Below are 27,184 nucleotides of genomic sequence, written 5' to 3' on the forward strand. Positions count from 1 at the left end.
TATGTATAAGTGGTTATTGAAGGAAAGGCGGTGGAGTATGGGTGGGTGGTATTAAGAGTTTTGCTCGGCGCTGCTTCTCATACCCCGAGTGATTTGGATTATGACGTCACACTTCAATGTTTGGCGCAAGCGCTCTGTGGTTATCGGTTAGCCATCCCTGTGTGCGGGCCTGCCCTTGAATTCTTGTACAGACTGAACTTTCCATTGTGATTAACATTGAAAATGGCGAAAGCGGAACAAGTGTTGATCTTAGACCCGTCCCAGGAACTCAAATTTAAGGGTAAGTTCGTTATACTTTGTCTAAATTGGCGTAATCTTGTAACGTTATGGGAGCCATCTTAGGGATGGAGAATGTTTATCTGGCAAGTAAACTAAACATATAAGAGACACGTGTGGGTGTGTGACGTGCGCCGCCAGGGATGTTCCTTGGAAGACCAACCGAGGCGGGTAGTAAGATTGTTAGTTAAGGGGGTAAATATTGGGTGAAGGATGGCGTGGAGGGCCCCCGGCGCCTAGTCAGCTGACGACATGCTAGCAAGGTCTTCACCATGCTCCACATGCTCCTCCCTCCACTATGCCCACCCTGCACCATGCTCCACCCTGCACCATGCTCCACCCTGCACCATGCTCCACCCTGCTCCACCCTCCACCATGCTCCACCCTACTCCACCCTTCACCTCCTCCATGCTCCACCCTTCACCTCCACCATGCTCCAGCATGCTCCACCCTGCTCCACCCTCCACCATGCTCCACCCTTCACCATGCTCCACCCTTCACCATGCTCCACCATGCTCCACCATGCTCCACTCTGCTCCACCCTGCTCCACTCTGCTCCACCCTGCTCCACTCTGCTCCACTCTGCTCCACCCTGCTCCACTCTGCTCCACCCTGCTCCACTCTGCTCCACCCTGCTCCACCCTGCTCCACCCTGCTCCACCCTGCTCCACCCTGCTCCACTCTGCTCCACCCTTCACCTCCTCCATGCTCAACCCTGCACCTCCACCATGCTCCACCCTCCACCATGCTCCACCTCCAAGCCTGAGGAAGTCATATCTTTGAGAAGTTTTTTGGGGTCAGCTGACACTAAGATATACTGGTGGTCCAGTCTAGACTCATAGGCATAGTGACAGGTGTTTGGTAATTGACATTGACTTGTCAAAGTGTTTTGTTGGTTTTTGAAGGCGTCATTATCCTGTAAAGCAGTGCCACAATATTTTTTAATGTTGTAGACAGGCCATCCTGGCATAGCAGGATGTGTTGCAATCGACTAAACTGAAGGCGGATGCTGTGCATGTTATTGAATTCCATTTTGGTTGTATATTGGGTGCCCCTGAGAAATGGCAATAAAATTTATCCAACTTACAGCTTTTGTCCTAGGCCCTGGAGCCATTTAAAAATCTTTGCCCATTTCTAGTTTATTAATAATAATTATTATTTAGGTAAAAGTATATACAAAATGAAGTACAAACAGAATGTTGGATTACTAGATAGAGCTAGTATATATTATACCTAAAGCCACTAAGATCCACAGCATTTTGGGCAAATGTGCTTTTTTTTTCCTCCAAATCTTATAAAACACATCAATAGTCTAGAAAATGTGCAAAGACATATTGCATGTTAAAGTGGTAGTTCTAGAAGGAAGTGCCTTCTAGAACACTATCTGACTTTTGAAGTCTGCAACATTCTTGTTGAGAACAAGGAGTCTAAAAATTAGGCCAAGAAAACAAAGGTGCCATAAAAACATGCATACTCTTTCTTGCAAACATAAGAGGAGAGATAGATGAATGGGACTAATTTAAATGCGAGGGTTATCTTGAGATGATTTCGGGGCTTTAGTGTCCCCGCGGCCTGGTCCTCGACCAGGCCTCCACCCCCAGGAAGCAGCCCGTGACAGCTGACTAACACCCAGGTACCTATTTTACTGCTAGGTAACAGGGACATAGGGTGAAAAAAACTCTGCCCATTGTTTCTCGCCGGCGCCTGGGATCGATCCCGGGACCACAGGATCACAAGTCCAGCGTGCTGTCCGCTTGGCCGACCGGCTCCCTGGGTAGTGCCCAGGGAGTAGGGTAGTGCCTGCCAAACTACCAGAAGCTTGGAAATTTCATTTAAGACATTATATGGAAAACATGACACAACGAGCATAATTCTCATTCTGTAACATCAGTCTCCGTGGCATAGTGGCAAGACGCTCACCTGGCGTTCTGCGAGCGCTGTGTCCTGGGTTTGTATCCTGGCCGGGGAGGATTTACTGGGTGCAAATTCTTAACTGTAGCCTCTGTTTAACTCAACAGTAAAATGGGTATGTACTTGGTTGTAAAAGCGATTCTTCGTGGGGGTCGTATTCCAGTGAACATAGGATGAAGGACTTTCCCGAAATGCTACACGTATTAGTGGCTGTACAAGAATGTAAGAACTTGTATATATCAGTAATAAAACAAAAAATAAACTTGGGTACAGTAATTTTATTGATGAATAAACAGAATTGATATAGCTAATATAATACTTCCTGTAGTGAAAGCCTACGTCATCACATCTAATGCAGCTATATTACGGATGTGAGACTGAGCACCATAAGCTAGGGAGCCGGAGGAGCATACTGTACTGGGTAAATTTGCTAGGCACAAAAATCGTTGCCAATGATAAAATATTGAAACAAAGCCAAAATATTACAGTATATTGTTACTATTAATAAAATATTGAAAACAAGCAGTTATCACAGTCTGCATTGCTGCCAATACCTGGTAGTTGGAGTGCAGATCCATAGATGATGCAGAAATCGCCACTCCATACTGTGGTGATGGTGTCGATACCGTAACACTTACGAAAAATTGCTTAGGCTGCATCGGCAGTTATGAAGTAAGCTCACATCATCTCGCCACCTTACTCCAGCATACATAATCCACACCTGATATGTCATACATTATTTAACAACTGTGTTACCTTTAAGACACTTTATTCATTATCTAAATGAAGTGCTCCTTGAAATTTGAAAGGATTGTTAAACTTTCATCTGCCTGTCAGCCATTTGCAGTAAGTGAATTACAACAAAACTAGAGCGCTGTGATGGTGCACCACCAGCGAGTGCACTGCCCTGGTGGCCTGATGTGGCAACACAAAATATCACATCCAGAAATCAAAGTTTCACAACCTGTTTCACTTGCCCAAAATATAAAGAACTATACAGCTGATCTTAGAGGAGGTAAGAGTTAGGGTATAAAATCCACTTTAAAATATCGTTCAATAAGTGTACAATGGAACATAAAATATTTATTTACCACAAAATATCCTTGTAAACTAGGGGTTCGTCCTATGCGAGGGTGCATCTTTTACACCGGCAAATACGGTAAAAACTGATATATCCCTAGCAGCTATGTTAATTAATTCATAATCATTGTTGGAAACAGCAGCCTGTGTAAGCATATACATTAGGCTTATTTCAAGGCCCCTGAAATAAGGGGGCCAGGAAATCTCTTCAGGGTGTTTCAACCATTCTTGTGGCCAGTCTTCCATTCTGATCCAACTTTGTTTGAAGAGAATGGGGGGGAGGGGGCTTTTGTTTTTCATGTATGGCATTTTTTTTTGGGGAGGGGGGCTTTGGGTTCTATCTTGTGTTGGGTGGCAGGCTTCTTGGTAAAATGTTGTCATTTTCTTTGCAGCATCACTGTGATGTGCAACTGGCCTTCTGCCTGTTCCTGTTTGATGTCTGTATGACACTTTTTTTTCCCCTGCCCTAGCTCTTGTTTTGCAAATGGCTGCCTATTCTGTTATTCTGTCATACAATCTCAATAAGCCTTGGTGGTGCCTGCCCCCACCCCCCTCTTGGGTGTTTGAGGGAAGGGGGGGGGTTGATTTGTCCATGCTTCTTTCCCTAGCCATGTCAAATATTTTTTGCTCTAGAGGTGTAATGCTACCGATATTTTGACCGATATCGATACAATCTTATTACCCAATGCCAGTACTGTACTGGTGCAGTACTTTGATATTATAAATAGACCGATAATCCTATACTGATACAGTACTTAATTTTTTTTAAGATATTAGAACACTGACATAATTTTGCTCTTTATCTGATGGTTTATAAACAATGACATAGAAAAATGGTAGTAATGTAGTCGACTTGATAATTAAAATAATGATAATATCCCAATTACTTTTGCCGAGTTCACTAAATGAAATTGTTAAATGGACTCAAAAATTATTCAGTTATTTAGCTTAGCTACTTAGTCTTGCAGCAGTTTAGGACAAGACTCCGTACCTCCTTGCAATGTACAAAATGTGTTAGAACACTTAGGATATCCTTAAAACGTGTGTAGAAGTGAGATCAAAGACTCGCAAGTTCAACCCTTGCGAGCACAATTAGGCTAGTGTCAAGCAAGAGGACACATGACAGGTAGGTTAGGGGTAAGAGTGGGTGGGAAAAGGGTTGTGTAGGTCAAGTGTGGGTATGGGTACATTATGGGTAGGAAAGGGGGGGTTAGTGAGCAATGAGGTGGGTGGGGCCAGAGTGGATGGTTGCGGGGATGAGTCGGAGCATAGTTGAGGCAAGCATAATTGCCTAAATGTGCTTGCAAGGGGTTAAGCTTTGACTCTTTAGTCTTTCCTCTCAGCCATCAGTCTACTAGTGTACAGGTTTCCAATCCAATTGAACTTTGTCATATATATAAATGAAATAAATATAAATATAAAACAAATAAAAAGATCGGTTAAGGTGTGACACTTAAATATATTTGGGGGGGGGAAAAGACATCTATCGGACTGTGAGATAGTAATTGCCATGGTTTGTTTGGGCTACTGTTACCTGTGGCTGCAAGCATCTATTCTCCCAATCCTGAGCATTCTCCATCACATTTAAATGTCCAGCTACATTCCATTACACCTGCTGGTATATGAGGTACTGTAACATTTGCAATTACCTGTACTGTATGTGGTCCCTCTAGTGACAAAATATCTTGAGAAGGATAGTAGCATAGGTGCAAATGTACACAAGTGCACCCCTTATAATCTTAATTGCGTATCTTCTCTACTAGCTGTCCCAGTGTCCCAAACGTCTGATTCACACAACCTTTTCCTCATTGGATCCCAGCTTGCTCATTATTACTGTGATGGGTTTGCATTTTAGGTCAAATGGTTACCTCATTTATTCATTTCCCTGAAAGTGCTGGGTCTTTACAGTGTTTTTTTTATATTGTACTTATTTATCATAGTTTCGATGAAATTGTTAATTATATAATTATCAGCTGTGTCTGTAAAGTTTTGTTATTTCATTTTAAATGTCCATGAATCGTTTAGTACAAGTATTGTATTTAATATTTTGCAGGTCCCTTTACTGACGTTGTCACATCCCAGTTGAAGCTCAGCAATCCCACGGAACGGAGAGTGTGTTTTAAGGTGAGAAAGACGAGCAAATGTGTTTAGTAAAAATGTGCTGTATTAAACTAATTTACATATTCTTTATTTACAGGTATAGTATTTATATTTTCCTTTGTGAAAGGCTAAGAAATAATGCTAGCAAATTTAGAGTTTGGATTTTTTTTGCAAAATTTCAAAAGTTAGTGTTAATTATCTTTAAATGTCTTGTTTCCTTGGAGATCCATTTTGTTAGCTAATTTGCTGCTACAGTCTTGTGGTTATCTAATGATTAATTGATATTTGACTCCATAATCAACATCGGTCTAAATGCCTGTAAAAAAATTTAAATGTAATTTTTAACAAAGTCTTCTGGTCTTCAAAATTGGCATATTGTATATACCTGGTAAATGTTGCTAGCTGTCAATGTCAACCCAAGGTGCAGCACTCAAACTGGCAAGAAAACCGCCCTCGAGTCCTAGCACCTATTTTTGTTATACATTTATATAAAGGGTGCTCTGAACCTCTGGTGCAATTGTGGGGACCCATTGCCTCAGAGAAGGAAATAAAGAGCATTCAGACAAAAAATATTGTCATTTGTCTCTGAATTTGTATAAGTATTTGCTTCCACCACCCCCTTTTATACTTTATTGTACAAAGTTAAATGGTTTTAAAATTGATTAGTTACAAAGTAGGATCATTAAAAGAAAAGGGTTTCCTATAAGCTGTAGATCTATTCGATCTCCTGGGATGCTGGGCAGGAACAGAAGATGCACTGGGCATTACTTCTCCTGGATTGCCACATTGAGGGTTGGAAAAAGACTCTGACTGATATAGTGTCTTTGAAACCCAGATCACTAATAACACTTCTGGCACTTCCTATCCCATGGTCCAAGAGTCTCAGATCCTATAGGAATAAAGTTGTACAGGTGGTTTATTTCCATGCACAGTGCTGTACTTATTTGAATTGACTATATTCCTGTGGGTGGTAATGACACCTGCTTGACCAACAGTGTATTCTATGGAAAACTAGTGAGTAAGGCTTGCCATGAACTATGGGATGGGAAAACTTTCAGCCAGTTAACAGGAGTCAGCAGTCATCTGTTCCTGTATCCATCTGTGTATAAAGAGTTAGTGAGTGAATGGGTGGGTGGGGGTGAGTAAGTAAAATGTATGTGGCTGCCATGGTGGATACCAAAATGTAGTCCCCATGCCAGTTGTCTGACATTCCTCCGTCTTGAGGTTATCTTGAGATGATTTCGAGGCTTAGCATCCCCGCGGCCCGGTCCTCGACCAGGCCTCTTTTTTTTTTTTTTTTTTTTTTTCACGCCTCCAGGAAGCAGCTCGTAGCAGCTGTCTAACTCCCAGGTACCTATTTACTGCTAGGTAACAGGGGCATCAGGGCGAAAGAAACTGCCCATTTTATTTCCGCCTTCACTGGGGATCGAACCTGGAACCTCAGGACTACGAATCCGAAGCACTGTCCACTCAGGATGTCCATGGACATAGTATAATGCCATCTGGTCAACCAGCAGAATTATAGGACATTAGAAAATGAGGCATGCACCCTTTACTGGACATTTGGCAGAAGCAAGGATCTTCTTAATGATGTCATTGGCTTTGTCATGCCTTATGTTGTGTTCCTTGGATTTTCTGCAATACAGGCCATGTAGCCTGAATTAATCTGGTTCTGCTTCACCACAAATACACTTCTACCTGGATTGTACCTGGATGGGGTGCTGGGAGTTCTACTCTCCAATCCTGTCCTGGGACTGGCTTGACTTGAGAGCTTGGTCAAACAGGCTGTTGCTTGGAGTGGCCCACAGGCTCACATATCCACTACAGCCCGATTGGTCTGGCATTTTTTGAAGAAAACAATCCAGTTTTCTCTTGACGCCCACGTTTGTTTCAGCAATGTTTCTCATGCTCGTTGGGAGGATGTTGAATAACTGTTGACCTCTGTTTATACAGTGTTCTCTGATTGTGCCTATGGCACCCCTGCTCTTCACTGGTTTATTCTGCATTTCCTTTCATATCATTCACTCCATTATGTTGTTATTGTATTGTGTAGATTTGGGACCTGGCCCTCCAATATTTTCCATGTGTATTATTTGTATAAATGTGTATACTTGTACACATGGATGTGAGAATTGGAGCAATAAGGGGAATGGCCACTGTAATACAGATGTGCTGCAAATTAAGAAGTGTATTTGTCGCAGATATAAAAGTCGCCAAAAGGAAATTCCAAGGGTGGGGAGCTTAGTCATCGAGTGTTTTTGCCATTTCCAGGAGAGCAGTAGCTTCTTTGTCCACGAGAGGCCTGTTCCAGCTGGATTGTTTGTTGGCTTTTGATAGGTCTAGTCTGAGTGCTGAGTTTGCCAGGGTATCCCATTTTATGGTTCAGTGTACGAACCTAGGGTTATGTATCCCTGATGAGTCACTTAAATTATGTGGAAGAATTCCTTGACAAAGCCATCTGTTGCAGAAGAGAAAGATAAGACGACTGGAGCAGCCTTCTGGATGATGGTGCAGACACCAAGTCTGAGTCTGGCTGGAAAAATAGCTTGATTCCACTGAAAGTCATTGAGAGGAAACGAATCATCTATGTATCATCTAAATAAATTGGAGATAGCATAGGATTGCAAGGGTAACGCTCAGCGCTACAACTGGATACGCTCGCTGTATCGTCCTCATAGGTGCTGTATCACTTACATCTGACCTTTGTGTTAGGTCCTTATTGTGCCTAGCTTCACCAATATTATGACCCTTATGTTCTTCAAACAATAAGGTTGGAATTTCACCAACAGAGCGTTATCTTTCAACACCTGCGTCGGACAGGTGTTTGGGAGCCAGAGGTGCGTGCGCCACCCATGGTTGCTCACTCAGAACTAACCCAGCCAGCAGCCCTAGGGCATTCTGGGAATTTTTTCAAAGATGGCTACCTCTCACTGGAGGTCCTAAGCGTCCATTTCGTACACAACTAACCTCGTACATATTTAGAATGGGTACCGAAAACTCGGGAGTTTTCTCGGCGCAGTTTCCCGCCGACCGAGATTACTCGGTTAAGGGGCCAGGTTCTTTTAAATTAAATATCCCCCCCCCCCCCCCCCAAGGAAAAAAAATTGTGTAAAAATCTTGTAGCTTTTGACTACATTTTCATTAAAATCTCATTGCTATTAAATGATAAATTTTTTACGAATAAATAACTAACCCCCTGCCCCCCTCCCAACCACAAAACTGTCCTACAATTTTATTCCCTGTTTAACCCTTAAGCTGCGCGATACTTACATTGGCGATTGGACATAAACTCAGGTTTCTCAAACTTGCTCAAACACTTTCTAATTTTTTCCCATAATCTACTAGCAAATGCTCCAACTTTGTCTAAATGATCACCAACATAACTTGAAAAATAAGGAAATAAAAAATACTGTAATTTTAAAATTGAATATTGAAAGCTTTAGATTTTCAAATTAAATTAAAAATATAAAAATATCATTGTTCATTTGGTGGTGTTATCCTATGCTCTCAGAATAGCATAGGATCTTCATTTTCATAGAATTAGAATACTGTATAGGTTTTCAGTATAGTTTACTGTAAAAAAAAAATCGTCATTATGGAGTTTGAAATATACACCAAATTTAGACAAAAAATGTATAACTCCAGACACTTAGGGTTTGTGAAAATTCCACTTTATAGAGATTGTAGAACAGACAGCTGTGCACACTACATATATGTAAAAATGGTGAGACTTGGTCAGAAACTGGATTTTTTTGAACTGGCTCAAATTTGAAATTCTAGTTATAAATATAATTGACGTACCCGTAATTGACAATGAATAAGGTAGTTCTAATTTATTAATTTACTTTTGTTTCAATAAATATTGTTTGGCATTCATACTCGAATATGTCAAAAGTTGTAGGTCAATGTGTGTTGAAATGAAGTCAAGATAGAAATAAGTTTAATGATTTAGGGGATATATATGTATACTGTACTTTATATAAGTGATAAAGCCCTAATTGGTCCCTAATCATCAAAACGACCTAAAGAGACAAAGAAAATACTGTACAGTGGCACCTCGATTAATGAGTGGCTCTATTTATGAACATTTCAAGTAACAAGCGAGTCGCTCGCAGAACATTTGTCTCTACTTACGAGCTTTTCCTCGATTAACGAGTGTTTCCGCTGGTTCTCGGACACCTTTTACGACAGGTTTGTTGTTGTTTCGCAAGATGAGTTCTCCACATGACGAGCTCGGTGCCGGAACGGATTAAACTCGTTAATCGAGGTGCCACAGTAGTTTGAATTCTGTGAAAAAATCTGCCCCCAAAAAATCAAAGTCCCAAGTTATGCGAGTTAACTGATTTATTTGTTGATAAATTTCATTCCATCTTCACATAGTTAGTGATGGGTATGCACTCAAAAGGATGTAGAGGTTACAACAAAATCGGATAATAAACAAAGGAGAGAGAGAGAGAGAGAGAGAAAAAAAAATTGGGGGGGGGGGACATTAGTGAAAGCAACAGATATTTACATTGAGCAATGTATTTATATTATATATATGATATAGAGCATAATAACATACTTGCTCATTATTATTTATGTATTACAGCAATGCAATAAAGGCACTAGCTGCATATCCACTTTGTGGACATTTCTTACTACTGTTCTTTTGTGTGTTGGTCAGGTGCTTGCATCTCTCTATTACTAAATTATCCCTCAGTTCCACTTAATAACATTAATAAAATATCTTGCAAAGTATGTGCGTGAACAGTTATGAGGAAGGTGATTTCTGCGTAAGCTTTATATTAACACTATCGTGCACGCCACACGATGGTATCAAATGGTACCAAATTGTGCGCATTCTTAAGGCGCTTATTTTGAAACTATCCCGAGGTCGATCGTATAAAAAATGAATTTTATACAAATATTTTTGTAGTGGACGCAAGTCCTGTCCACGGCTAGGACTCGAGAGAAAAAAATGGACGTGATTGGTGTCCAAAGCGAGCGATAGTGTTAAATATATATATTTCTTTAAATTTAAACTTGGTCAAGTGAAGGAACTAGTTGGGCTGTTTTCATTCTTAAAAACACAAATCTATCGGTCTTTTTTATTATCAGTAAGCTGCAATAACATTACATTTAAGTTCTCATAAAGTGTTGTCATAAGTACTGAATGCATGTTACTTCACTTACTTCATTATCAAATACTGTAATTGATATTGTAGCATTAAGAAATTATAGAAGGATAATGTTGGATGAATATTGCAGCCCACTCAGTTTTCTTGCCCAAAATTAGAGAGTATGTAGCCATTAAAATAATTTTTCTTTCAATTCTACACATCTTTCAGGTGAAAACAACAGCTCCTCGGCGGTATTGTGTTCGACCAAATTCTGGAATAGTGGAGGGTCATGGCTCAGTCAGCGTGGCGGTGATGCTACAACCTTTCGATTATGATCCACATGAAAAGAACAAGCATAAGTTTATGGTGCAATCTCTCTTTGCTGGAGAAGGAGAGGTCAATCTCGATGCTCTAGTGAGTTCATGTTCACGGTTGTTGCATGATTTACTGTACCTTACTTGTACCATTTATATATTGTGTGTGTATATAATTATCTAAGTGTAGCTACAGGATGAGAGCTGCACTTGGTGTCCCGTCTTCCTAATACTCTTTGCCATATAATGCTTTGAAACTACTGACTATTTGGCTTTCACCACCACCTTACATAACTTTTTCCAACTGTTTACCATTGTTTGCAAAAGTGAATTTTCCATTTCAACTGCAGCTTTGTTTAGTTAGCTTAAATCTGTGTGTGTGCGCTTTTGAGAGTATATATTTAAATAAAACATAAAAGTTGGAATGATAATCCATTGCCTTGTGGATGGTTGAAACAATCTACAAGTGAGGTGGTGGATGCCTAAGCCATCAGCAGGTTCAAAATGTCATATGGCAAATATACAGGGAAGATGGGACACCATGAGTGTCTCATCCTGCAATTGTGCTTAATTATATGCACCAGTTTTCATACCCCACCCCTCCTGTCACACATCCCATGCCGCACCCTTCACAATGGTATTGTGATGGGTGCTATAATGGTATTGACATGAGCCTGGGGATACGTTTCATAGTCTTGATGTGATTAATATTATACTGTATCTATTTAATTTAATGTTCTGAATACAAATTAGTGAGGTTTTATTATGATTCCACATTTATTTTGAATCTTATATGACAGGATTTAATCTTTTTTCAAATTGTTGTTTGGGATGTTCCTCCTATCTTCAGATAAACCTTGTGGAGATAACTTGTTTTCATAGATTTAACTTGAACATTTAATATAATATACTGTACAGTTTCATGCCATGTAGTGGTTTCTGGGTATTAGAGTTTCATTTGCATTCACTAGTCTAATATATTAAGATATCTTGTATAGCCAAAATGCTTGTCATGCCCTTTACATTAGACTCCAACGGCGAGTTTAAGGCTGACGCTGATACGTGAGGCTTCACGTTCTGCTGCCGGTTCTGGTAGTTGTGCCATTTGTTTTCAGAAATTAAGTGTGAAGTTGAAAATGACTACTAATATGTATTCAGAGGTTTCCAGTTTATATAAAATGTTTCATCAGTTATATTATTTTTTAATACTCTGCTCTTGTAACTTGGGGTAAATTAATGATTTTCAGTTTAAAGAGGCTGATATGAGTCAATTGATGGACTCGAAATTGCGGTGCGTATTTGAGTTGCCAATGGATGCTGCTGCACAGGCGCCACAAAACAACATCGATGCTTCCCCAGCACCCCAGCCACATGTTGAAGTATCCAAGCCATCACCCAAGGTAAAATATTACTGAAAAACTGTTCTAGGTTGTGTAGTTAGCAATATGAATATTTGTTATTTGTTGGATCTGTTGTAAAATGTTTAGTAATGCATTAAAGATCCACGAATAGAATTTGTTTTCCCCTAGTAAGGGCCAGGGGGGGCAAGTCTTACAAACCTGGGATACTAATATCTGATGTCTGATCTGCTTGATCAGTGAGTGCCATATACAGTATATGGGTTTTCAAAATGAATGGATAGATTAACAGGAAGCTCATGTTGACCAGCGAAAACAAACGGTTTAAAATGACAAATGTCGTTCCTCTTGTACTGATCTTGTTCTCAAGCATCATTATTATTATTATCTTGAAACATTTTATAACATTGTCAAGATTGTCTGTAATGATGATGATTTTCGTTCAAGTAAATATGCTGCAAGTACTGGTACCAAATTTTACAATTTTGCAAAAATTTCTATTTGAAAGTGATACATAGCAACTTGCTGTTATGAAATTTCAATGATGGTTTTGGTAGTGTTAACCATTCCAAATTTTTTTTACAATTGCCATAATTTGTGGTGCAGGCCATGGACTGTAAGAATACTGTACTGTATTTGGAAAATGTTTCCAAGTTGGAAGAGAGAAATAGTAGAAGCTTTTGGTTATATATGAACTAGTAGAAGACTTATTTATTCAATTTTTCAAACAGATTAGGAGGAATTAGCATTCTTGAACAATAATAGAGATCACTATAACATCAATATGTTAATTCTTTTATTGTATTTTGTGAAGAGTAATAAAATGAGTGATTCAAAGTAGGACACTGCTTGAAAAAATAATTGTTGTTTTTAATTTTTTTATTGACATTAGGTAGTGCAGATTATTACCTACATTTTAAGTGAAAGAAATTAGTAAATATTATTATTGTATAATTATTTAAGATGGTTAAGTGGTATAATAAGTTTGAAAAAAAAAAAATATATATATATATATATATATATATATATATATATATATATATATATATATATATATATATATATATATATATATATATATATATATATATATTAGTATATTTTGGTAGCAGTCTTTCCTGTAGACATATATTATTAAATATGACCGAAAAAGTAAGATTAATAATTCTAACACGAATTTTCTCAATCTTTCGTACATTACGCTTCACTGTTGGAGGTAAATCAAAAATCAATTCTCCAGAATTCATTTTTATTTCTAGTCTGACGCGACACGGGCGCGTTTCGTAAAACTTATTACATTTTCAAAGACTTTAGTTCACAAATACACAACTGAATAGAACTTACGTATCTCCGATTTTATATCTACATTTGAGTGAGGTGGAAGGGGTGATGTGGCATTAACACAAGACAGAACTAAATGTGGTATTAATAGGGTATTAATTTCATCAACACAAGACAGAACAAGAGTATTAATAGGGTATTAATTTCATCAACACAAGACAGAACACGAAGCAATGGATATTGAATAGAAGTGTTTGTAGAAAGCCTATTGGTCCATATTTCTTGATGCTTCTATATTGGAGCGGAGTCTTGAGGTGGGTAGAATATAGTTGTGCAATAATTGGCTGTTGATTGCTGGTGTTGACTTCTTGATGTGTAGTGCCTCGCAAACGTCAAGCCGCCTGCTATCGCTGTATCTATCGATGATTTCTGTTCTCTGACAGAAATTGGGGAAAGCACAGGTTTAACAAGGGTGAAGCTGTGCCACAACAAACCCAATATCCGCTGCCTGTATAGTAGTTATAATTCACCTTTACTGGATAGAGGGATATATATATAAATATATATTATATATATATTATATATATATATATTATATATATATTATATATATATTATATATATATTATATATATATTATATATATATTATATATATATTTTATATATATATTATATATATATTATATATATATTATATATATATATTATATATATACTGTATTATATATATATTATATATATATATATATATATATATATATCCATATCCATCTATCCAGTAAAGGTGAATTATAACTACTATACAGGCAGCGGATATTGGGTTTGTTGTGGCACAGCTTCACCCTTGTTAAACCAGTGCTTTCCCCAATGTTTCCATGCAGTGGCTGGAAATGTAGAAATTTTGTGTGGGACAGACGAGTGTGTTTGTGTGTGTATTCACCTAGTTGTGCTTGTGGGGGTTGAGCTCTGGCTCTATCGGCCCCCCCAGGAAGCAGCCTGTAACAGCTCTCCAACTCCCAGGTACCTATTTACTGCTAGGTAACAGGGGCATCAGGGTGAAAGAAACTGCCCATTTGTTTTCGCTGGGGATTGAAACCCTGGACCTTAGGATCACGAGTCCCAAATGCTGTCCACTCAGCCACAGGCCCTCTTTGTTTGTGTGTTGGGGGGGGGCATGAATAAGGAGAACAAGTATATCCATATTAGCATCATGGGTGCAAGAACCAGACAGTACTCTAAAATCAATGTTTATTGATTATCTAATTATCCACTGAATCAATGTATGACAATAATCTCACTTTAAGGGTTAAGCTGTCATATTTAGGTGACTAAAAAGTATGTAATTGACTAATTTGATATTCTTGCAGATAAATAACAGTGATGCAGAACTTAGGAAGGCTGGAGATGAAATAAAACGACTTCGGGAGGAGATCAGTTCACTTCGTCAGGAGAATCTTCAGCTTAAGGTACAGTGTCCATGTACTCAACCTTGTGCAGTATTTTGGTTTGGTATTTGTACATGTGAAGTAACTACCATTATTTTCCATAGGTATGTTCATAATATATTCCTGGACAGTTATCCAATGATATAGAAGAAATGCAGAAATTAAATGAAGATAGTACAGGTACTTGGTGATAACGGGTGCTATTTTTTCAGCTGCTCTTGAGTTATAGGAGTACATGTGGTTTACCTGTTGCAAATTTTGAGTGATCCCAATCCAGCTTTTCTAGTAATGACTTGCTACTACAACTGTTTCTGGCAGTGGTCAGCAGGCCTACAAAGCCATCACAATGTGACCCAGAAGTTCATAAAGGAACCTGTCTAATCTGCAGTTGAAAACCAGTCTTTGATCTGCCAATATTTCTTACATTTGCTGAAATGAAGTTGAATAATTGAGGGCCCATTGATAGTTGTACAGTTATTTCCATTTTATGAGACGATCTGATGAAGTCTCGTTATTTATTTTTGAATTGCCATTTTTTCTCTAGGTTTTCCATACCTAAATAATCTGAATTTGTCACAGTTGAACATGATGTTCCATTTTATTGACCACTGAGAAACTTGTTAATAGCTTTTGTAGATTTTCAGTGTCTTCAACTGAAGCAATTTTTATGTTGGGTTTGGTATCTACAAAGAATAACATTAGGATGTGGGTTGTATTTTCATCTGTGATATAAGGATGAGAAAGTAATGGTGCAAGAACCATGCTTTGTGGCACAGAGATTTTATTTTGTGAGGTCAAGATTTGATTGGTTACTTTTGCTGTGTGAACTTTTATTTCTTTAGCCCTCATTGTATGTGCTATCCATACAATGATCACATTTATTAAATGCATTAACAAAGTCTGTATACATCATCTGCATTCTGATTTCTGTTGTTACTTCGGTGATTTTGCAAGTGATTTGAGTGGTTGTGAAACATCTGCTCTACATTTGTCTATTAACTCCAATAAAATAAGTACATTTTATGATAAACACACGTCCTATGGAATTGATGACCTCTGTAAAACATTGACCAGAACTAAATGGGATAGTCTAAGGTCGTCTTGCCAGGGCAAAATGTAATTAGAGGACGATGCTGATTTTAAACGCTTCTGATTATAAACCCAAGCATTCTACTGTATTACATACGCTTACACTGTTGCCAGGCATTGGGGTCACTTACCAATCATGATTCCTGAAGTGCATTTCTCAACTCGATTTGTCCAAAGGCTCATTAGTCTTCTGGTAGACAGTGCCACTGTCATTACTTTGTTTTCCACTCCTTCACTCCAGTAATGCTAAATCTGTTCTCTATTCTTCAACCAGCAAGATTTGACAAAGAGCATTCCTTCCAATGCAGAGAGTTTAACTTTCCTGATCAGCCTCTTGTGGGGTAAAATCAAAAGCTTAACAGTGGTCCAGATTGATATAATTGCTTTTGCTGTGAACTGCCAGAAATGTTGTGCAGAAGGATAGCAGATTGGTGAGATCACTCTCACAAGAGAGCCTTTCATTAGGCTGTGTCAAGTGAGTTTTCTGATTAGTCACAAGGAACTTTCCCACTCTCAACATCAGGCAACTTGAATATCTATACCACTTTGGTTATTTCCCAAGCTGTAGGACTATTCTTGTATTGGTTTATTTATTTATTTTATATGTTTATTATGGGTCACAGCTGCCGCTCTGCACTCCTTCAAGACTACTGAACACCATATGGGCCTGGCAGTTGATTTGATTTTAATTTTTTATTTTTTTAATTATATTGGCTCTCAACCTGAATGCTGCATAGTTTTTCATTGCCATCCCTTTGTTTTACTTGTTTTTTGGGAAAATTGGCTAGGTTTACACTAATAAGCACTGAGGCAAAGTAATTTACCTGAAGGCCACTATTTCTCTGGTGGCTTCCATGCTGACAGGAAGCTGGCAGCTTGTCAAAGATCCACCTCATCCCACCCCCATTTTTCCTGATTATTTTTCCAGCTGGATTTTGAATTGCAGTACTATCTTAGCATTATTTATGGTTTTGGCAGGTAGGCAGTTCCATGGGTTTACAACCCTGCGGGTGAAAAAGCATCTACTGTTTTCTGTCTCACATTGTGGCTTGTTAAGCATGAAGCTGTTGTTCCTTAAGTGTGTCACATTTGACTTTTTAAAAGTGGTTTGGATTAACATGCTCCAAATTGCAGTATAGGTATTTAAAAAATTTGATTTCAATCCTGTCATGTCTGGTTTGCAGTGTTGTTAGTCCTGTGGCCCTCAGCCTTTCCTGGCGAGTCAACTTAGTCCCTAGATGATTTTTGTTCCCCCCGGTGTTGAACTTTCTTCAAAGGAGATATATCGTTCTGAAAATGGTCTCCATGCTTAGATACAATAGTTCAGATTAGGGTGCATCACGCAGCACTATAAAACATTTGCCAGTCTTCCGACAATTTGTATAGCTCGTGTAGATCTCTTTGTAAGGTCTCGGTATCTCTCATTCCTTGCCTTGCCATAGATTTTGGTGATTTTCTTCCTCGTCTCCCTCCGATCCTCCTTCCCATCCTTCTCCTCCTCCATCTCTTAGCTCTCCATGCCACTTGTCTGTGCAGGCTGATGTCCATCACTCTCCCAGTGGTCATCGTGTTGTTTGTTCTTGTTCTTCTTCTGTTGAGACACTTGAGTCTGTTGTTGCTAGGACGCCTGTCTCTCTGAGTCAGAAGTGAAAGCCTGGCTGATCTCCTTCCTCCTCCCTGGCAGGTAAAAAGTCCTCGCCCCCTACCTCTGACACTCTCGCTCCATCCCGTCCTGTTTCGGTGGTTGCGCCCCCTGTTCCTGCTATGGTGGTTTTCTTGGCTCCCGCTTCCCTCTCGGTTGCTGCCATTGCTGAAGTGTGCTCCCTGGTTGTTTCTGCCCCTCCTGCTGATGCTGTCTTTGAACCTCGGTTGTCCCCCCCCCCCCCTTTCCTCCTCCTCCAGATCCTGCTCATCTACCTCTGGTCAGTCCTCCCGCTCCCTTCCCACCATCCTTACTCAGTTTACCTATGCCTCCTAACCCTGACTTCGCTGAGCCTGATCCTGATCCTGCGCTTCTTTCACATATTGTGTTCCATTTTCACCTTTGTTTCTTCATTGTTCTCTGTTGCTGTCCTTTATCTTCTTGTCGATGTCTATTCTTTAATGGAATATTTGTGGATATTATACCAATTTCCATGAACTCCAACTTCTGATATCACAGTTTTCGCCCCTTTATGTCTGTTACCAGGAGCCGATGCTTGGTGCTCGTCCTGATCGCTTCCGTGGCTATTCCTTTCTCTCCCTTCCCAGCTTTTGCTAGGGCCCATTCCTCTTCTGTTCTCTTGATTCGTTCTGATGTTCCCATTTGTTCCCCCTACTTTTTCCGTCTTCTCTCCAATGTTCTGCTGCACGTGTCTTTATGCATAAATGGTACACGGTTTGTTCCATTTATCTCCCTCCAAATATCCCGCTTAATCTTCCCGATCTTGAACACCTACTGGACTCCTTGCCGGAGCATGTGCACCTGCTGGGTGATTTCAATTGTCGACATACCCTCTGGGGTGATGTTCTGACAAATACCCGGGGTCACCTTCTCAAACCATTCATCCTCTCTTCTTCCCTGTCTCTTCTGAATTCTGGTGAGCCCACTCATTTGAACTCTTGGATCCTTTTCTGTTTTGATCTTTCTCTCTGCTTGCTCGTCATCTCTTTACTTGGATTTCACGTGGCGGGTTCTTGACCTTTATAGCAGTGACCATTTCCCCATCCTTGTTACCTTTTTCTCTTTTCGCCCTCCCCTCTCCTTCCCTAGGTGGTAATTTGCCAAGGCAGACTGGAAGCTATTTACCCTCCGTGCTACTGTCTCTGACCTCTCCATTCTACCTCTCCCTCGCGCCCTCCTCCTCTTTCATGACACCATCTTCGACGCTGCCTCTCGGGGATCACGGAAGTGCGTTCCCTGGTGGAATGTGAACTGTGCTTGGGCTGTCTGCTTTAAGCGTGCAGCCTGGAAGAGGCACTGCAGCTGGCAGATGGCCGAATTTATTTTTTTTTTTTTCGGAAGGCGAGTGCAGTGGCCCATAGGGCCATCCGTACAGCTATGCATGAGTTTTGGAAGTCTTATGTTTCCACCATTACGTCCGAAACTCCTCTGCCGCAGATCTGGAAACGTATCCGCAAGATACGACCTTGCAACATCCTTCCTCTCGCCTCTGTCGTGCTTTGACTTTTACCCCTCCTGTAGTTCCTGTCCCTCTTCACCACCTCCCTCTTTCTGTCCGGTTATCTCGCTTACAAGATTCTCTTTCGGTTGGTATTTCTAATATTTCTCCTCGTATTATTATTTCCTTGCCCCTATGGAGAGTCCCCCTTCCAAAATTTTGTTCTTTCTTGACCCGCATCACTAAAGCTTTTACCCTTCCTACAGTTCTGAAACGCATTTTCCTTGGGCATTTTTCTTCACACTCCCGCTCCCCGGTCCATCAAGTGGTCGTCGAGATTCAACATTGGCTGTTTCTTATTTCCTGTAAATTTAAGTTAGTTGAGTTTTGCTGGGTTCCCAGCCATGTTGGTGTTTCTTTAAATGAGTGTGCGGACGCTGTTGCTAGGGAAGCTGTCCGCTTTTGTCCCATCTCCTGTAAAGGTATTCCTTATTCTGACTTGCCCAGTTATTCATTCCTCCATCCTTACCCATTGGCAGGATTGTTGGTCTTCTGTTACTGGTAACAAATTGCGTACTCTTGAGGGTATTGTCCTCATGGCCTTCCTCCTACCACCGTAACCGGTGACGGGAAACGGCTCTGGCAAGGTTGCGTATTGGCCATACGCGCTTAACTCACGGTCACTTAATGGAGCGCCGCTCTGCTCCTTATTGTCCAAATTGTATTGTCACTCTTAGTCGTGCATATCCTTGTTGAATGTCCTGACTTCCAGGACGAGCATGTCTTGCTTTTCGACCGTCCCTTGCGGTCGCTTGTCCCTCAATAGAATTCTTGGTGAATCGAATACTTTTGATATGGTTCGCCTTATGCGTTTCTGTTCTCATATTGGCATCCTTGGTGATATTTACTGCTCTCTGATTATTCTGCACATTCAATGGTGCTACATAGCCTTCCCGGTTTGGTGCTTTCTTTTGATAATTATTTACGGGCTGCTTCCTTGCTTCATACTGTGTGTAACAAAAAGGAGGCCAGGTCGCGGGGATGCTAAGCCCCGAAATCATCTCAAGATAACCTCGAGGAACCTCATAATAATCGGACTTTAAATTTACCAGTCTCCGTGGTGTAGTGGTAAGCCTGGCGTTCCGCGAGCGCTTTGTCATGGGTTCGTATCCTGGCCGGGGAGGATTTACCGGGCGCAAATCCTTAACTGTAGCCTCTGTTTAACTCAACAGTAAAAAGTGTACTTGGTTGTAAAAAACAATTCTTCGCGGCAAGGATCGTATTCCAAGGACCTGCCCGAAACGCTACGCATACTAGTGGCTGTACAAGAATGTGACAACTCTTGTATATATCTAAAAAAAAAAAAAAAAAAAAAAAAAAAAAAAATATGGCATTGTTTTTATTTTGATAACGGCAGTAGCATAATCGGCCAGTGCCACCACACTCAAAGGTTTATACTATTTCCAGTTTTATGACCTTATTTTTGGTACGTCATTCATTTTGTACCAAATTGTTGGCAATAGAATAGCGAGTAGTTTAAAACAAATCCCATAATAATCTGACAACAAATGGAGTTACTGTAACCCCGCGATTATCCGGGATTCGAACATCCGAAAAACGCCCTTATACGGCCAAAATCGTGAATGGATAAAGTTATCACAATATCCAGCCAAAATAGCCACAGGGACCGGATTAAAGCAGGTTTTCTGCAGAAATTACACTATCCGGTCAGTCCCCCAGATAATCGTGCCTTTGTCCGTATATGAAAACATGAGGCAGGCCATACGGTATTAATCCCGTCTGCCCGAGACTCGAGGCGCATGGTGTAGGTGGGGGTGGGGTGGGTGGGTGGTGTTGGGAGGGTGGGAGGGGTGCGTCAGGAGGGACTACCTGGGTACAGGAATTACCATTAATTTTAGAACAATTAATCATAGCCAAAAACAAATAAAATAACTACTAGTAATTATGTAATAACAAATAAATAAGTTTCCTAAAAGCATTGTGCACAGGCTGGTTTCCTTAAAAAATATTGTGAATTTTTTTCCTCCTGGCGGCCTACATAATGCGTTATGGCTGCCCCAAGTGGACCTGTCCAACACTGGTCAACCCATGTGCGTCCGTCCCTCGTGTTATACACAGTGCTGCGCCATTAGTGAAATATTTTTTTAAATAACTTTTTTATTTTCATAGTAATTTTGAACATTTTTGGCCAAGAATATGTCTGGTAGCAGCATCAATCGTTCTGGAAGTGTTAAGAGGAAGAAAGTTGTCCTAACAATTAAAGACAAGTCACAGTTATACGCCTCAACCAGTGCGGCCTCACAGTGTTGCGCCATTAGTGAAATATTTTTTTAAATAACTTTCTTAATTTTCATAGTAATTTTGAACATTTTTGGCCAAGAATATGTCTGGTAGCAGCATCAATCGTTCTGGAAGTGTTAAGAGGAAGAAGATTGTCCTAGCAATTAAAGACAAGTTACGTGTTGTTCAAACAGTGAGGCGTCACAGGCAGCCAAGCGCCTTCAACAAGTGAGGCGCCACAGGCAAGCCAAGCTCCTTCAACAAGTGAGGCATTATAGGCAAGCCAAGCGCTTTCAACAAGTGAGGCGCCACAGGCAAGCCAAGCGCTTTCAACAAGTGAGGCGCCACAGGCAAGCCAAGCGCTTTCAACAAGTGAGGCGCAAGCAAGCGCCTTTAACAAGTGAGGCGTCACAGGCAAGCCAAGCGCCTTCAACAAGTGAGGGCATGCAAGCGCTTCAACAAGTGAGGTGCAAGCAAGCACCTTCAACAAGTGAGGCCTCACAGGCAACCCAAATGCCCTCAACCAGTGAGGCTTCAGCAGCTGGCAGTCAAAACTAACTTAGCTTAATGAACTGTACAGTAATTTTAAGTGTTAATTTTAGTGTTGTGTTAGTATAGGTTACGTAAATTGTTAAGAATTTTTAACTTCAAGATGTGTGGCATCAATCAAGCAGACGAACACCAACAAGGTAAGTTGAGGTTTCTAGTTGAATATTTAATAATTGTATGTGGCAAGGCAATTCAAATTATGTTGTTTGTAGTATAAAAATAGTTGGAAATGGTCACTTTTGGACTCGTAGGTGAAAAAGTACCATTATCCGAAAAATGTGATAATCCGGCTGGGGGTCCTTCCCATATAGTCCGGATGAACGAGTGGAGACAGTATTTTAAATATTTTAATTGTGAACGTTGTTAACGTCCTCTGCCAAAATACTGTTTATGTATTGATTTAAGAACTGCGATAACGTTATCGCGAGGTTACCTTCGTTAGGTTATGACGTTACCTTCATAGTTGAAGTCTCCAAAAAAAATGCTCACATTCTGTTTCTAGAAGCCTTTACAGATTTCTTTCATGACATTTTGGAACCTTATATACAGTATTTCTCCAATTATAACCTTGTTGCTCTCAGCTGCTTCTACCCAAAGTTCCCGTATAATCCTTGGTGTTCATCTTTGCCTTGTTCAACATTTCAGGTCCTCCCTCATAAATAATGCCACTCCTGATTTTATAAATCCTGATTTACACCATGGAAGAAGTGTAGACCCTTTGTATCTGTTAAATTTGATACTTTACTAGGTCTCTCTAAGTTTACATTTTGCCATATAGTAAATGCTATTAGGTCAGTCTTCTCTGTACACACCAATGTTTGAAAATGATCCATCCTATTTCAAGCATGGAAATAGTGATTTATAAAATCAGGAAATACCGTAACTTCTGTTTTAACATCTGATTTTGATTTAGTTACTGACTTTTGGCTGCTTGCAGTTTCCTAGTTTTTAAGGCTTTTAATTGTTTTCTTCTATTATTTTTAATATCCTGTCAAATTTATTGCTTCTACAGTAGTATTAAACTCCGATGTGCAACTAAAATAAGGTGAAATGAGTAGTACATAAATATCTGATTCAATATATTGTAGGAAGACACTGATAGCATCCTTTAATTGGCATTATCCTTTAATTATTATTAGGCTTACACGTGCATTACTAAGTGCACGTGTAAATAAAATGTTTGTTAAACAAGTCCTACTCATGATTTGTTTTCATAAACAGGAGGACTCACTGAGGCAGCGCTCACATGGTAGCACAGGAGAGAAGAAACAAAATGTGGTTGCTAGCATCATCCCACAGCATGGAACTCAACAAGCAAATCCCATGATGCACTTTATTGCTGCTGTCATTATTGCTATTGTTGGCTTCATTCTTGGTAAATTCATCCTTTGAAGACTTTCCACTGCCATCGCCCAAGACCACTAGGTAGCAATCGGCCATTTTCTACCACAAACCAACACAAACTTGTCAAACTTTTCAGGGGGGGACATATATCCATTGTCTGGTGGACTTAATTTGCTAGCTCCATTGAGATTGTATTTGGCCATTGTTAATTTCTAATACTTTTATATACAAATTTGCTTGAAAGAAGCTACAAGATAAACCAATTAGAAATGTGTTGCCTTCACTTTACCCAGGTTTTAAGGGCTTTGTGGAAGCTATATTAAAAAAAACACGTGTAACCAACATTATCTTGTAATTTTTAAGCAAACCAGTTAGCTTGCTTTAATTTATTTGACATATTACTGAATAGTGATAATAAAATTAAGAGGGATAAAGTATCTTGCATTTCTTTTTAAAGAATTGATAATTTTATATAAATATGCAGAATATTAATATATAATTTTATTGCCCATAAATGAACAGCATTCAGCATTTCATGAAGCATCACCTTTGCCTGTGATTAGTTATATCTCACATTTTGAAATATTTCATGTGCTCTTTTTAATATATATCATTTAGCAATAGGTAAAGCATTAATGTCTTAAATTTGCTTGGGGACATTGAATTTACCCAGGCACTATTTCATGTTTACAAGTTATAAAACAAAAAGGAATTTTAGAAAATGTTAAGCCATTACATCCCAAGGCAACAATTCCAAACCAGAAGTTGTGAAAGACTTGGGATGTCAGTATAGCATTTCAAGTTTCCTGTTATTTTATTTAACAAAGAAAAAATTTCATTTATTTTAGTTATCTCCCTGTAGATTAACCATTTCATGAAAAGGATCACTTCTGAAGACATAGATATTGATTTTTGTACCTTTATGAAAGTTATAGTTAAGTTGAATTACTGTATATCCTGATCTGGCCTTTGCTAATTATGTTTAGTTGAACTTAGTCTTGAAGCTAGTGTGGCTTCATTTTTCCTGTTTTTAAGTTCAGGATAAATGGAAGCTGGGACTGCAATTGAGACATAAAAATTGTCTTTGTATAGCATAAATTCAAGGTACTGCTGAGAAGTTGTGGAAACCTTGTTTGATGTAAGTATCTACAGGGTTGACAGTAGAGGGCAGTGTAGGTGTCAGTCCCTCGAGTGTAGGTAGTAGCAAGGTTTGAAACATAGTCTCCAAAGACATTCGAATGAGGGACTCGTGTGCATACTGGCCTAAGAGCAAGGACTTGTGGTACTTGTCTCCAGGGCAACTTGACATTATAAGATGTAGCTAAATATACATACTCTAAAACACGCAGCCCTTCATAAGGTGTGACGTGGCATGGTCTTACACTGAAGCCTGACCTGATCAGTGTCTTTCAGTCTAAGCATTAGGTTCTGCCAAGTTGAGAGTTTTCCTGTGGATTATAGAAAATTAGAAAAAGCTTGGACAGTCCTATAACAAGACTCATTTGCACTGGTCAGGTCACATTCTTGTTAGTTTATTCCAGCTTAAAATAGCTACCTTTGTGAAAATCATGATCTGTGTTTGGTTTAGTCAGTCCTTTTTTGTACATTATTGTAGTATGCAAGAGCTGTTTGTACAAAAGAAAAATCCCGTGTATATAAGTTGGTGTGGTATGTTCTTGTCTTCTATCACATTTGTATTTTATATTTGTTTTTCTTTGCTGCCCCCACAAGTAGTTTATGTACATTTAACCTCTTCATTCATTGTCATTACTAGTAGCCTGTGAACATGTGTTGGTAAACTTGAACCTGTGTTTTTTAAATATTTGATAGATATTGGCTATCAAATTGTATAGTTACAGAGAAGTTTCTTGCATGTGTGAACATTTCCTTGTAAACACTTAATTTTGAGCGAGACAGACTCGTCTCTAGGGATGGAAGTCTGACAGACTCGATGCTTTGACTGGTAAAATCATTGTGTTATAATGTTTACTGCTGCATGTCTGCAACTAACTATGGACAGTGTAATGGAGTATAGCCAGTGTATTTTTCACACTTGTTTGTAACACCACTGTGGTCAGTCCTGGGGGTTTTGTACCCATGTGTACAGTGTGCAGCGTGTCATGATAAATATGTCACACCTTAATGTACTGCTAGTTTTGATTTTTTCCTGCAAAATATTTTAAAATAAATCACTAAGTCTGGGTATCTAATTACACAATTAAAAATTTATAATGGCATGATTGGTTAATCATTTACCATTAATGTGACTTGGTTCCTATTGAGTAACTTTGAATGTATGAAACATGAAAAAAACTATTGACTAGTCATAACATCTGTTGCCGTCGTGGGTGACTGCCAGAGTGTGATGCTCTTTGGGACAGCTTCTCCTCTGTTCTTTTGAAGCCTTATGCTCTTGCTGCAATCCTTACAAATTTTGCTGGTTGCTTTCTCATCGTCATGTTTCCTATTTCCTCCCCACTTCTCCTTTCTGATTGTTCCCTTCCTGCCGACTTTTTGCCATTCTTTAAGATTCTTTCCAATTTCTTCTGATTTGACGCTGGGTGTTTGGTGAGGCGCACGCACTTGCCTGTAGAACTGGGGTACCTGACAACGTCGAGTGAGGGAATGCTTTATTGTTAAACTTTGCCTGCATTGCTGAACCCGATCTCGACGAACTGATGGTTCTTAAGGTGGTGATTGCCGGGTGTATATTCACGATGCACCCCAGGGGGCCCCCATCTTGTTGGGTGTTGTATCAACTAATTGTGGCTCCATGGTGGGTATGGGGGCTTGTTCATGGATGAAATTTTTACCTGTTCGTTTTTTTTGTGCCATTCTCCGACTCAATAAGGTCTTGTCCCATACTTCCTGGGGAGCTGATAGGCGCGCGCACATCTTTACATTCCTCTTTCGTGCTATCTAAATTCAATTATGGTTCCTTACTTCCTGCCTTTGTCGTCTTGATGCTCTTCACCATACTGGGTTACGCATCAGCTCTGGTGCCTTTCGTTCGACTTCTACCCAGAGCCTGTATGTTGAAACCGGCATCTTGTCTACAAGATCGCTACTTTGCACAGTCCCTACAACACCCTCACACTCTTGTTGTACTTTAACCATTATTCCCTCCTGTGGGGCCCTGTTCCCTTTCACCACCTTCCCCTTTCTGTATGCTGGTCTAGCTTGTAAAGTTCTTCCTCGGTTCGTTACCAATATTTCTCGTGTCGTTCCATCCTTGCCCTGATGGAGGGGGCCTCTTCCTAAGTTTTGTGAAACCTTGACTCGCATGACTAAAGCTCTTACCCCTCCTACAATTCTGAACTGCCTTTTCCTTTCTCACTTTACCCCACACACTCATTCAGTTTTTCACTGAAGGGTTTAAGTCTGCCGATAGTGTAGGCTACGCTGTTGTATTTCCTAACTACATATACCTATATGTCGCCTGCTCCCAGACACACATCTTCATGGCAGACCTTTATGCAGTTTTGTATGCTCAACTGCTTTCTTGCTGTCAATCTTCATTTGTTGTAGTTGACTTGCAGTGCCCTTATAGCTCTGGAGTCCTTTAATCCTGTGGTAGTCGAAATTCAGCATTGACTGTTTCTTATCTCAGCAGATTTAAGACTAGTTTTGCTGGGTTCCGAGCCATATTGGTGCTTCCTTAAATGAGCGTGCGGATGCTGCCGCGAAGGTGGCCATCTGCATTTGTCCATTTCCCACAAACATGTTTCTTATTTCAACTTCTATCTAGTTATTCATTCCTGAATCCGTGCCCATTAGCAGGATTGCTGGTAACAAGCCATTTGCTCTTGAGGGTAGTGTATTCCCATGGCCTTCCTACCACCGTGGGAAACGGCCATACCCGTAACTCGCGGGCACTTGGAGTGTCGCCCTGATGCTTAATGTACAAACTGCATTGCCTCCTCTTACAGTC

At 39.9% G+C, this 27,184-nt stretch overlaps 1 protein-coding gene across 1 annotated transcript; it reads left to right on the forward strand.

Annotated features, from left to right (window-relative positions):
* Nucleotides 1–95: 95 nt before the first annotated feature.
* LOC123755891 (vesicle-associated membrane protein-associated protein B/C) lies at nucleotides 96–25,396 on the forward strand. Its single transcript, XM_045738816.2, has 6 exons — nucleotides 96–280; nucleotides 5,321–5,391; nucleotides 10,698–10,883; nucleotides 12,031–12,183; nucleotides 14,792–14,890; nucleotides 23,131–25,396. Exons 1-6 carry the CDS (start codon nucleotides 223–225, stop codon nucleotides 23,299–23,301), a joined length of 738 nt encoding a protein of 245 aa, XP_045594772.1. The 5' UTR covers nucleotides 96–222; the 3' UTR covers nucleotides 23,302–25,396.
* The last annotated feature ends 1,788 nt before the right edge of the window (nucleotides 25,397–27,184 follow it).

This window comes from Procambarus clarkii, chromosome 43 (genome assembly GCF_040958095.1).
Source record: "Procambarus clarkii isolate CNS0578487 chromosome 43, FALCON_Pclarkii_2.0, whole genome shotgun sequence".
Lineage (NCBI taxonomy): Eukaryota > Metazoa > Arthropoda > Malacostraca > Decapoda > Cambaridae > Procambarus > Procambarus clarkii.

Bases quoted from the DNA above. Each gene is read 5' to 3' on its own strand.
- LOC123755891 (XM_045738816.2), top strand. From the start codon at position 223: ATGGCGAAAGCGGAACAAGTGTTGATCTTAGACCCGTCCCAGGAACTC. The intron at 10,884-12,030 runs GTGAGTTCATGT...AATGATTTTCAG, and splicing joins AGGTCAATCTCGATGCTCTA to TTTAAAGAGGCTGATATGAG. The intron at 12,184-14,791 runs GTAAAATATTAC...ATATTCTTGCAG, and splicing joins TATCCAAGCCATCACCCAAG to ATAAATAACAGTGATGCAGA.